Raw genomic sequence first — 13999 nt, 5'->3', positions numbered from 1 at the left:
AAACATATATCAACTAATATGCCCATCCTCATCCATAAACCAGATAAATTAGAGATCTTACAGATTATATTGTATATGCAAAGATTGTACAATAGAGTGCAAAATTTTAGTTGCATGTGTAACATTTCCTTCCATTTGATACATTTTAAGTGCTTATAAAAAAATGTAACTCAGTGTTTTTATAATCCCATATATCCAGACACATATATGAGAAACAAAAAAATATATCCAGAGAAATCTATATATGCATATTGAAATAGGAATATAAAGTAAGCTAAATTGCTGTTCTGCATATTTCTTCAAAACAGATCTTCATAGATGACAAAACTGGAAAGTAAAGGAAATCAAAAAAGGATAACAAAATTAAAATTAATGAATCTTCTATAAACAAAATAGCTAAAGCATTTAAAGTTTCCATGAACTTTCACAGAGAACATCGTAACTTTATCATGCTTTTATTAGTATTCTTTATGGCATGGCTGTTGATAACCATGCCTATTTAGACTTACACACAAACTTTCTTTCCCTGACTGCCCTAAATATGCCACAAAGAACAATGAAGATGTCCTTCTAATTTAGGAAGGAGTATTTCCAATTTTTCACACACATCATTAGAAGAATTGAATCCCAGTCCAGATAGGCAGCCTTCCTCCACTAGCTTACAGAAAATAACAGTAGGATCTCTAAAGAATGACTATAAAATGAATCTATGGGCATAGTTTTGGAGACATTTAGCAAAACTGAGCTTTAAGCTAACAGAAGTGAAGAAAAACAAATGGGTATATGACTTCTGCAGCCAACTGGCATAGCCAGTTAAATAAGAGACCACTAAAGAGCCATGAAAACTGTGGTTTTGGCAGAAGTTCCTGTTTACACTCACTATTTAATTTAGAATAAATAACTTCTCTTGTAATGTAAAATATACAAAACTTTAGGCAGATTTTCTCTTTAGTTACATGACTAGAGCTTTCCTGTGTGAGATTCGCATGCAGTAACAATGGAACAGATGAACTGTAAAGAACCAGAAGAGGTTTTTCTTCTTCTTTAGGAAAAATTATACAAGGGAATATCCTTGATCACATTCAAATCTTCATTACATTATTTAGACCTAAAGCATACTTCCTGAAATCACTACCACACTACAGGTACAGAAATTTAAAGAGGACCTAAGAATCTGGTAAGCGTGTTTCAGTTCAACTGTGAGAGATATGAAAAAAAAATTATTGTATGTATTTTCGTGTTATTTCACTTATTTTCTGAGTTATTATTTTTTCTTGAAGAAGGTGCGGAGCACAGAAGGTGAAGTAAAATTGGAAAAAAAAAAACCAGACCTAAAGGCTACTATAATGGCTCAGTGCTGATTTCAGCTTACAATTCGATGCCACTTATTTGCCCTGGGGACCAATCCGAATCAAAAGCAGGGTGTGAGAGCTGAGGCGTGCTGCCTAGAGTGCTCGTGACTCAGCTTTTGAGAGATTCACTGCATCTGAACAAATATTTGAAAACACCTGTCATTAGTGGGACATTTATATATGGAGGCCAAAAAGATTGATGCATAGTCACAATTTCACATTCATTTCAGGAAAAAAGGGATTTCTTTTTTGGCTTTTGTATTCCTGATGTTGGCTCCTCTGCAAGCATAGCTGGTAAGATTCACTCATATTTCCCACCACAGATTGAAAGAACCAGCTAATAATTGCGAAGTACCCAGAAGCTGCTGGGCTTTAAATAATTAATTGCTGTGATACTGCAATCTGTGCATCACATACAGCTCAGTAAAGAGCTGTCCTCAGCAGAATACAAATAAAATGATGATATAACTCCAGACAACCGCCTGCAGTGCTATGAAAAGCTTGCTGTTTCTGCAGCAGCTCCTGCAAGCAGAGAGTTATGTTTGGGGAAACAATATAGTTGTGGTTAGACCTTTTACCAACAGGTAGCATACTTTAGCACCACGTCAGTTTTCACATCCCCACATGTTGCAGAATCTTTACTACTGGTGCAGTTGAGCTGAAGAGTTTGGAACAGTACTGAAATTAGGACTGATACCTCTTTACAGTCACACCATTACAAAATTGCTTAAAAGTTTCAATTTTTTTTGTATGAAAGACAGCTCTTATTATATTTTTCAGCTTATTAGATGTACCGTTCTAAATAAGAGGAGATTCAATTTGATTAAAAAAAAAATTAAATATTTGTGGATAGCTGAAGGTTATGTTCCCCAAGGGATACTTGTAAATTCTTTTGCATGTCAGAGGCTTTGCCTATTGACGATTACACCAACCGGATCTCTAACCAAAGTGAAGTGGACATCAGTCCAACCAATCTGGTCTCCCTGGGTCCTCAAATGTCAACTTCAAGTAAGCAAGAGTTTGCAAGACATGTTTTCCCCCAGGATGATCTCATTACATATACTGTTTGAAGCACACAGGATCTGAACATGAGAGCTCTTGTGAAATTTATAACAAATAGCTCCCTAGAGAGATTTCATCTCCTTTCATGTTTAAGAAAAATGGAAAAATAAACTGCACATTTTTGTAAAAACTATTCTTTTAAAGGCATGAAGCTTATTATGTTCACATTTCTTAAATTCCATACATTTTGATACAGCTTCCCATGACTGAGCTGAGTGCATTAGCTTTCATTAATGAAACAGACCTTCACACAACACTTCAGAACCAGGACTGGTTAACTCTGCAATTGGTTGAGTGCTTTGCACACATTTTTCTTCCAGTAATACTCTAGTGTATATTGACCAAAGTCGAACACAAAAAAGGTAAATTAATGGCAAGCATTATTGCATGTGAAGATCCTGCAGTAATATTTGATACTATTCACTAATAGTACTAATTTAACTGTACAACCACTCTGCAATACTGAAAATGACTGAATACGGTTAGCCTTATTCTTATATTTGTAAAATGAATATAACGTAAAATCTCTGTAAGATTTGGCTTAAAATTATTCATTTCTTCCTTTGATCTTACAGAAGTCCCCATGTTAATAAAGCAACAAAGAAGAAAATATTTAATCCTCTAAACACTGACCTGCAACTTTCTAATGACACTAGAATTCGCTGTTATTTCAGATCTGATTATCTTTGTGTACGATGTATGTGATGATCTTATGCACTTTTCCCACACACAAACAAAAATTAATATCTTTCTGGCAAGCAGTGGCACAGAAACTGACATTTTATGATTTTCCTTCAGTGATATTTTCTACAAATGGGAAACGTGTGTAAGAAATATTTTTCCCATTAGGAATATGACAAGAAGAGAGAGAGATCTAACCTTTGAGGGGCAAAAGTAACAAGTACACTATGAAGCACTGTGGCTGGAGAAAGAAGGGAAGAACAACAACAACAAAAAAGACATAGAAATAAAGGAGCTAAGACGGGGAAAGGCAGAGAAGAGTAGAAACAGAGCAAGTCTTTACAAAATGAATGAACAGAAGCCAAAGAGGAAATATGGGTTGTATAAGAGAAAGACACATGAAAAAACATAGAAGGCTGAAAAAAAAAATAATAAAAAAGAAATTATGAAAGGACTAAAATATTAGGGAGTTAATTTATGTGACATTAGTCTAAGAAAGGCAATTAGTAAAAACAAAACAAAAACTGACACCAAACAAACAAAAAAAGCACTGAATGAAAAAAAAAATCCTAGCAGTCAAGCTGAAAGCTAGAAAATACCCAGAACCTATCTTGGAAGTGGAATGATTTTACATTATATTTTTTTTTTGGTTGGTTGGTTTTTTTTGTATTTTGGCTGTTGTGTGGCTGAAATTTCAGGTTTGTATCACACCTAACTGGAGAGCCGGAACTACATAAATAAGTCTAACCATAATAGAGAACAACACGTAATACTCTAAAAGTGCCACTCGGGTATAATAAGTGTCAATGTCCAGCAGACTTCATATGTCCAGCAGACTTCATACATCCCGCAGACTTCAGCATATGTAATGAGATTATCCTGGGGGAAAACATGTCTTGCAAACTCTTGCTTACTTGAAGTTGACATTTGAGGATCCAGGGAGACCAGATTGGTTGGACTGACATCCACTTCACTTCGGTTAAAAATCCGGTTGGTGTAATAATGGTCAAAAGGCATATACTCTCATAAGTAGAAATGTTCAACTAGACAATTGTCGCACTACCCTTCCAACTGAACTATTCTATTCTATTCACAAAAATGAGCTCGGCCTCCCAATGTCTCAAAATCTGCTCCATTTTAAAGAGAAAAATTATAGGAAAAGATGTGCTCTGCTTCCTCCCAGGGGTCACACGTTGGCCTTTTGTACATGATAATCTTTCAGAGTTACTTATGTCTTTTCCCCTCAGAATGTGTTTAAAAATTTACTGGAGTGTTTTCACCTTGCTCACCATATCTTCCAGATGACATTTTAAATATGAAAAAAGACAGTAAACCATAATAGTCTCCAAGTATGTATCTTCACAGAAGGTGAAACATTTTGTTTTGCAAATGATCTGGATTAGATAAACCAAGACAATAATTCACAATGAAAAGTGAATGGTTCTCAAAGGTTTTTGTGCTCTGTGGAATATATTATCTTTGAAATGTGTGTGAATATGTGACTTGCCCTATATAATTTTAAATGGTCTACAATGTCAGTTGGCCCTCTGTCCAATTCTTTCATGAATGAGAACAAAACTTTTATATATGGCTTTCTCTCAGATTTGTTTGACTTTTTCATATCCTAGATGCTTTTACTCTGAAAAATCATCCTGCTTTCTCTTATTTACTGCTGAAGCAATCAAGTACTTTTCAGCAAACAACTGGAACCTTGTTAACTATTTTATTAGTAAAATACAGTGTTTTTCAATGAATCATAGCAAATTTGTTAACTCGACCAGTCATTGCTTTTTAAAAAAAATAAATTGATGTGATTTCTCTCATATATGGGATAAACATTATGGGAATAAGCATTTTGTCTTCCAGATTTCTGTTGATCTGCCTTACATATATCGCTTGAACTCTATCCTGAGGATCTGAGAAAAAGTGGATACTAAGGAAGAAAGATCTTGGACCAATGATCTTTTACTTAAACAAATTGTTGATTTAGGAAAATGTAACCAAAAAATCCTGTTAATTTGAACTGGTCATAAACGGAGATGTCAAAGAACTGGGAGATTTCTTTTGGGGAAGCAGTAAGGAAGCAATAACCTCATACTGATGATTAAAGTTGGCTGCACCATGATGTTTTTTTGGCATGTAGGACAAAAGGGAATTGGTTAATTTTTGTCCATTGCTAATGTCTGGTTTTTACAATGAAGGCAAAACTCTTTATTAACCTCTGTACTGCTACATTTTTACAACATAATAAGTAAGCAAAATGACACCATTTCTAAATGTGAAGCAGTGATGTACCAAAAAATAAAACAGTGAGTAAAATCCAGCACTTGATGAGGTTACTTTAATTGCATTTACCTTCACTTAATCATAACATTACGCCCCTGCCACGGGACCTACAGCACCATGTACCAGTGAATGCATGTGTACATACGCTCTCGCATGCAAACTCTTCCTAATAATTTTAGCTAAGATACTGTGCACACTACACCAGGTTGCTCCAAGGCCCATCCAGCCTGGCCTTAAACTTCTTAAAGTACTCGGAAGCATATGAAAAATACAGCATCATCTTTAACTCCTATTTTCTCATACAGACAGCAATACTGAAAGCCTGCTTTTCTTTCAGTCCTCAGTATACCTTTGGAAATATTCCACAGGGAAAAAACAAGCACATAGAAATAAAAAATACTTAATGAAATGTAGCATAAAGGGTCGTAGGAAATGTACCTGTAGCACCTTCCACCTTGTGTTAAGGTCTTCCACGCAGCTGAGATTGTACTGGGAGAGCTGAATATCAGAGGGAGTGAACCGGTGAGCAAGCTCATTGACTTGATGCACCTTTTCTTTAAGGGGTACAAGTTCTGCTCGATAAACCTGTGTGAATTAAATATAAATAAAGATAAGCACTATCATCAAAAACTAATGGCTCTGTTACCAGTCAGTTAGTAATGTAAAGGTAATTCTGTGTCAAGCTGAAAGGAAGAGTACACTGGTCATGATACAGTTAACAGTCTTTTTATATAACTTCATATAGACTTTAAGTCTCAAGAGACAGGCCCAGCATTTCAGAAAGTGATATAACTTTGGAACCTTCATAGCAATTTTTGGCCAGTTGAGCCAAATCTTTAACCACCACACCCACTGGGATATGTGCACTGCAGAGCATGCTTCTCTCCAGCATCATCCTCTCTGTGTGTGGCCCATGTTCCTTGAGGTGGCCAGGATTGATAAATGCTGTGTAACACATGAAAACAGAGGAAGACTGCTGTTCCTAAGTCCAAAAAAAGAAGCAGTGATAAAAATATTACAGACCTCACTAAAGCCATGATCTTACCCTGGGTATCTTGTGTATTATAAATAAAAGGATAGTAATGGGAACTGTATATACATATATATATAGAGAGAGATACAAATTGTTTTTGCTACAAACCCCAAGCTGGCCTACATGACCCATATTTCAGAAAAAATAAAAGAACTTATTTTGTAAGATAACCTTTAAGCCTGTATGTAAGAGCAGTCTAGCTAATCAGTCTAGCTAATAATTTCAGTAATGTAGGTGAAATGTAGGTGAAAAACAGAAGCTGCTAGCTACAAGTTTATTGATTTTAAAAACAACAGCCTCATGATGATGCTTCTATGATTCAGATAAATTCAGGGCACCATGCCTCTGTTGAAGAGAGGAATCTCTATGCAGATCTTCCACTGTTCCATATCTGTCTTTTCTAGGGAGACATGATAAAATATGTCAAAACGTAACAATGAGTCATTTCTAAGGGGCACATTCTGTTATTTTTAGGCACACTTTTTATTGTCATATGATGTTTGCTCATAAAGGCAGAATAATTTACTTGCTCTATTAGTCTTGCTTTCCAGCTCCTTTCTCTTGACAATTTTAATACACACCACATGTGGTCTGCGTTGCATTTTAGATCATCAAATAACCTGAAATTATTGCCTAGTAATCCTTTCATCAACATGTAATGCAAAAAAAGGTCAAAAAAGGGCCATCCAGTTTCTCAGTGAACTGTAAGAGTAAATAGTATGAAGACAGACATATATATTAGAATGCAATGAAGTGCACTAAAGCTAACCATAATTGAAAAATAGTTCCTGAAATGTCTTTCAAAACCAGACTAGACTTCTACTAATTATGTTAAATTACCCTACAACATAAGGAGTTAGTCTAACTTAAGTGGCAGTCATATACAGTGAATGACTCTAATGACAAACCTGTAAAATACACAATCAGTAGTGATGTGCATTTTGTAAAGTACAGAGAACGATGCAAGTGCCACTGCATGAGGGAAAAGTCATACATTAGGTGACATAACTCGACATAATACTTGACTCTTGATTTTATCAGTTTTATAACACTTGAACACAGATGACATCACTGGAGAAAATACTGATTTACGCTGTAGCTTAGAGCAAGGTCTGAAATACAAAGTAAAGGAAAAGAGCTCACATGTTTGGTTGTATCTTATACATGTGCTTACCCTGATCACTTTAGTCAGCAATTGAGTTCAGAGAATAAACAACATGATTTAAAAATAGACATTTGTTCTTTTAAGCTAAAGGCCTCAAAGGCTGAAGAGATATATATACCATTGTGTGAACACTTCACTTGTAAATAGTGATTTTGCGGCTTTTTTCTGTGATTTGTTAGTTTCCATGGCCCAAGATCCTCTACCGTGACCCTGTGGCTGATACTTGGGATGGTGAACTCAATTCCTCCAGAGTTACTCCATTTCCAAGATAAGAGAACACCTCTCAGCTAATTTTACCACTTAGCACATTGAATTTATATGCAAATATATTTTTATATATATTATATATATGATATAATAAAAATAATACCTAACAAGTAAAAAAATAATTACATACATTTATAGAAAATAAAAAATACTGCTAGAGTAAATGCAGATCAACTGCATAGACCAGTTCCAACACCACACTGCACTTCAATGCAGGTCCTGCTTTAAATCAAGTTAATATTCTATTGTATGGCAACAGGATCAGGCTTTGATTGAAAACTTCTTTGCTTAGGCAAAGGACACAGGGCTAAGTTTATAAACCATTAGTTTTTAAACTACTTAAGTATCTGTCTGCTTTCAGATGAATTATTTGCATCTGCAGGTTTAACTTAAAAGTACTAGTGTCACTTTAAGATTGACATAATTATACCTAAATTAAGGTTAAATAGAAGATCCTTCATAAGTAGTCAATTTTTAATTTTTTTTACTGTAAATTATTTTACAGAGCATAAAGGCTTAGCCATAGAAGCAAGTCACAATAAAATAAACTAAATTTTAGAAATACATATGGAAGTAATAAATTAAACTTATCTTCTGCTCCTTCTTCCTTTGATGTCTTTATTAATGCCTTTTTCTACTTCAATGATACTGATTTTTGCAACATTATATTATTTTTTCAATGTAGAAAATACAACAGCTTTTTCACCATCTTTAAATTCAATATTCTGTATTATTGCTAAGCCTGAATTTTTACTAGAATTTTTATTAGTTAGAAATATCAAAACATAAGAAATAGCAACAACAAAAGAAAGCTAGTGAATGCACAGGTATCTAATTTATGCCACTGAGCTTAGAATTAAAAACCGTATACAGAAAAGAAAAAATTATCCATAGAAAGATTTGGCAAATGACACCGTATGATTAAAATGGTCAGTGACAATAATGCGGTGTTAAGAAACAGTTCATCACAGAAAATCCCTCCACTCCACCAGTCAACATACATTGGTCTAGAACTAGTTTTTTGTTTGGTAGGAAGTGAAATAGAATGTGATTCCTTTTTTTTCAACAACTGTTCAAACAAGTTTAATAAATAGCAATATTCTCTGTATCTTCTACAGTACTTGTCATCTGCAGAAGCAGACATTTAGAATTTTTACTGGATTGTGATTTTCATCAGTATGATTGAAATGTTTTACAGAAGTATATGTATTTTTAAGAATCAGTATGCATAAGACTGATTAATTTGTCTATTTTTTCCCTTCTGTATAAAAACCACTATACATGTCATAGTTTATATGAGAAAAACTTAGAGAACTATATTGTTGGCAATTTAAAAACAAATATACATGGCTAGTATTGTCCCATTACCACAAGGAGACCTATCTGAAACAATTAAATTGCTCAGGATATAAATGACTTCTCAGTGTGAACTGTGAGAGGAGAAACAGCCTCAAATTATCTTCATTATAACTGTTTTTACGCAAGAATGAATTTCAATGGCATGTGATACTGTAGGTGGTAGATTGGATTTTAAATGATCTGTACAGTCCTGATAGCAAATATTTTAAAATAGCCCTGGAAAAATAGAATTCTAGAAAACACATACCACAGACACCCTAAACAGCTAAATATGAAAAGTCTTGAACATAGAAGAGCCATTATCAGTCAGATGAAAAGCTCATCTGGCACAGTCCCTTGTCTGATGGTAGCAAATACAAGTGGCTAGGAAATAAGGTAAGGGAAAGCATCAGCTTCCCTGCTCCTTACTGTACTCCTCCAGTTCAGCAATTTGGGTCTCAGAGATTCTGTACCCAGAAGCTCTATTTTTGTGTCAGTCAGATCTTGAAAGATTTGTTTTTCATTAAATTAAATTTTGAACTAACATAGCTCTGACATAAGTCTCCATCATATTTTTTCTTCCTGCCATGTTTGAGATACAAAGACCAAGATATATTTGAATAAACCAGGAGCTGAATATAATATAAGATTTTACTATAGGATGGCATGAATCACATTCTGAATGGCAACAACTGAACTGAGCAGATTTTCATTGACTATTTTGGAAGCCTAGCCAACTAGGTCACACCCAGACAGCTACTAGACAAATCCTACTCCATGTATTCTGTCCTTGCATAGGAGCTTTCCATTCCCTTTATCTAATCTGCTATAACCTTTTTTAGATTGGCGATCCAAAACACTGCCTACAATGTACATGATAGGAGGTTTAAGGTGAATATCAGAAATTTTTTTTTTACTGTGAGAGTGACAGAGCACTGGAACAGGCTGCCCAGGGAGGTTGTGGAGTCTCCTTCTCTGGAGACATTCAAAACCCACCTGGACGCCTTTCTGTGTGATGTACTCTAGGTGACCCTGCTCTGGCGGGGGGGTTGGACTAGATGATCTTTCGAGGTCCCTTCCAACCCCTATGATTCTATGATTCTATGATTCTATAACAACAGGGACTTATACTATGGCATCATGATTTTTTCTGCTTTTTCAGTAAATTCTAACAGTTAATTAGGCTTTCTGAACAGTCCTGAGTTCTGATGGGTTGTTTTCAGAGAACTGTCTGTTATGATTCAGAGATCTTTCACGAGTGCTAAAGGAATGTTTAAAAGGGCTAAAGGAGAGCTCATTACTGTGCATGTTAAGTTGGAATAGCTTTTTCCAGTCTTTGCTTGAGATTTATCAGCACTCAATTTCATCTGCCATAATTTTGCTGCCAGTCAGTACAGTGAGATTTTTCTATGGCTGTTTGCAAATGTCCTCATCTTAAGTATTTTGAATAGGTTTCTATCACCAAGGTGTGCCATTGCATTATTAACTTCGTTTTCCAACTCTTTTATGTACATGCTGGACAGAATAACCCTTCTGCAGCACAATCAATCATCTCCCTCATTGGGAAAACTGACCTCTGCCTTTTGTTTTCTGACTTTTACAGGAAATAACCCAATAATTACCTATTTATTCACATGATGATCTTCTCTGTTATCCCACAGGAACTTTGTTTCTTTGCTGAAAGACCTTAAAATTCTTGTGGAATGCTAAATGGCCTATACCCCCTTATCGATATGCTCATGTTTCTTTCAATGCACACTAGGAGAGGTAAGGCACACCTACTTATACAAAAGCTGTTGTTGTCTCTTCTACTGTGTATTCATCCCAGATTTCCTGGTCTGTAGTTCCACAGGTTTGACTAGATGTACTTTTTAAAAACGATCACCAATTTGCTCCCTTCCATTCCTCATTAAAAAAACCCAAACAAACAAACAAACAAACCCAACACCAAACAAAATCAAAACCAAACTAATTTAAAACAATAAAATACTATTAATACTTACAGCTATTTTTTACTTCCATTTACTTCCATACTTCCATTTTACTTCCCTACAGTTACAGCTAGGTCTTTTAAGAGTTCATTTTGACAGTGGGGATTAGTTTTCAGTTTCCCGTGTAGCTTGTCCATGCTTTCTTAACATACTTTGTCCTTTTGGTTCCTTCTCAGTAGATTTCCTCATTTGTGCCTAGTGTTCCGTCTGAAAATTGAACATTGCTGTGCTGGTTTTTTTGGGTTATTTGTTGTCTCTGAAGAGATGCTGATCTAAAGTTCATAATGATCCCTATTATGATAGCAATGTTTTGAACTTGCGTTGCTCAGTACCAAACCAAAGCTCTTCCTTACTGTTTATCCTCTTGGTGTTTCCTAACATTACTTAGTTTCTATTTAAGTGCAAGATCCTGCACATGGGTTGGGGCAATCCCAAACCCAACCTCTGGGCAGAGAATGTATTGAGAACAGCCTTGAGGAGAAGGACTTGTGGGGTTGGTCGATAACAAGTTCAGCATGAGCTGGCAATGTGCACTTGCAGCCCAGAAAGCCAACCATGTTCTGGGCTGCATCAAAAGAAGCGTGGCCAGCAGGTCAAGGGAGGTGATTCTCCCCCTCTACTCTGTTCTCGTGAGACCCTGGAGTATGGTGTCCAGTTGTGGAGTCTCCAAAATAAGAAACACATAGAACTCTTGTTACAAGTCCAGAGGAGGTCTGTCCAGATGATCAGAGGGCTGGAGCACCTCTCCTATGAAGACAGGCTGAGAGATTTGGGGCTGTTCAACCAGAAGAAGAGAAGGTTCTGGGGAGACCTTATGGTGGTTTTCCAGTATCTGAAGGAGGCCTACAGGAAAGCTGGGGAGGGACTTTTTACAAGGGCATGTAGTGATACGACGAGGTTTAAAACTCAAGGAGAGTAGATTTACATTAGATATTAGGAAGAAATTATTTCCTTTGAGGGTGGTGAAACTCTGGAACAGGTTGCCCAGAGAAGCTGTGGATGCCCCCTCCCTGGAAGTGTTTAAGGCCTAGAGCAACCTGGTGTAGTGGGAGTTGTCCCTGCCCATGGCAATGGAGTGGGAACCAGATTATCGTTAAAGTCCTTTCCAACCCCAACGATTCTATCATTCTACTTAGGGGTGGAATTTAACATTGAAAATTATTTTAGGCTACTGTCTGTAATTGTGGATTGGTTTCTTACAAAGAATACACAGATTAAGACCTCCTGCATTATTTGGTGGTCCTTTTATACACTTTTTCCATGAAATTTGCTTGCACTTTGCGTATTCAATTCCAGGGTAGTAAAAGCCATCATGTAGTTCACATCTATATCCAGAATACCAACTGTATTGATGAAAATTTGCTGACTTTTTTTTAGTATGATTAAGGTTTTTTAAGATATCCACATTTCACATGCTATACTGGTGGATTTTTTCCTTCCTTTCTTTCTTTAATTTAGTGCTCTCTAGCACATAGCAGAGCACTGACTTCCTCTTTCAAAGGCTCTCCAATGTTCAGAAGAGATATAAACTAAAAAACAGTCTAAATCTTTATGTTTTAAGATTCACTAAAGTGAGATGGTTTTTGTCAATGCCAGGGAAAGGGTTGTAGTTTTATGAATCATTCAAATGGAAGAGTAAATAAACAGTAAACAAGCTTATTTCAATAACAATAAAGATATTATATACTTTGGTATCTTTAGGGAGTTTCCCTTGTAAAATTCGTAACTGAAAAGGAAGGAACATTGACTCTATAATGCACATTTTCCACTTCTTAACCTCTTTCTCCCTCAATGACATGAGCAACAGCTCACTAGCAAGTCAAACACAGAATTCAAGAATACAACCAAAATTACACCTTGTGCCTGTAACGTCCAGCCCACTGGAGTTAATGGAATAGTGCAATTAAATCCCACTATGCCACTTGGGAAATACACCGTGAAGAGGAAACATATTCTCAGAACAGTACTTGTTCCTTATGCACAGAGAAAATTAAAAGACAGGTTGGCTTTTATGTATTTTTTGCTACTGTAAAATGTCAGTGGATCATTAGAATTGCTTTTTACTCTTAATGTGTTTAGTCCTACTGATCCCAACACCCTTCATATGTGTTCGGATGTAGTCCAGAATAGACAACCCCAGTGCCTTGACAGAACAAATAGCAATTATGCGGCTGTGTTGGAAGCAAATTGTTGTTGCTTAGCATTCACCACACTGATAAAATCAGGTACATATGAAGTCATGTATTCTTATATGTATCTCAGTAGTACTGAGACTGAGTTTAGCTATATTTGTATTAAAAATTGTAGTAAATAAACAGATGGCACCTAACAACTACTTACTTGCAATTGTTCAGTCCCAAAGTTAAAACAAGCATTTGAGCTTTTCAATTACTTATGATTTAAAATACAGTCACAATTCCTACTGGCTCCTACTTATCTGAAATATTTCTGCAGTGAAAAATAGCTTGGAAACTGATTGATTTTTTGTGTTACTTTTGTCCTTCATGTAGCTTTAACAACACTTGGACTTACATCTACAAGTTTAGAAAAATCTCTGTGAGACCTTGTATAAACAATTACAGTACAACTATAGTATAATATTGCTTCCCAAATATACTGTCCTCATCGTGAAAACATTAGCTAAGATCAAGACTCATTAACATTTCTCAAACTCAGGGAAGGACGGACCATGAGTCTCAGCGGTACATTTACAGTAATACCCTTCTCTTGTTGGAAGGAGAAGTTAAAGGAGACAAAGTTCATTTTGCCAATGTACCAAATACTGTAAATGTTCAACACTAGCTTCTGGAAATGACTCTCTGTC

The 13999-nt window shown here is 35.8% G+C and overlaps 1 protein-coding gene across 7 annotated transcripts in view; it reads right to left on the bottom strand.

Moving 5' to 3' along the window:
* The window catches only part of DMD (dystrophin), a 1087789-nt gene that overhangs the window by 162553 nt on the left and 911237 nt on the right, over positions 1 to 13999 (bottom strand). For all 7 annotated transcript variants that reach the window (XM_051641663.1, XM_051641654.1, XM_051641680.1 and 4 more), the window contains one exon: positions 5820 to 5966. In XM_051641663.1, the coding sequence (XP_051497623.1) occupies positions 5820 to 5966 (147 nt within the window). The remainder of the gene's footprint in view (positions 1 to 5819; positions 5967 to 13999) is intronic.

The sequence above is a fragment of the Apus apus genome, chromosome 1 (assembly GCF_020740795.1).
Source record: "Apus apus isolate bApuApu2 chromosome 1, bApuApu2.pri.cur, whole genome shotgun sequence".
Taxonomy (NCBI): domain Eukaryota; kingdom Metazoa; phylum Chordata; class Aves; order Apodiformes; family Apodidae; genus Apus; species Apus apus.
The sequence above is the reverse complement of the archived record's forward strand: the minus strand, read 5'-3'. Positions and strand labels throughout refer to the sequence as shown.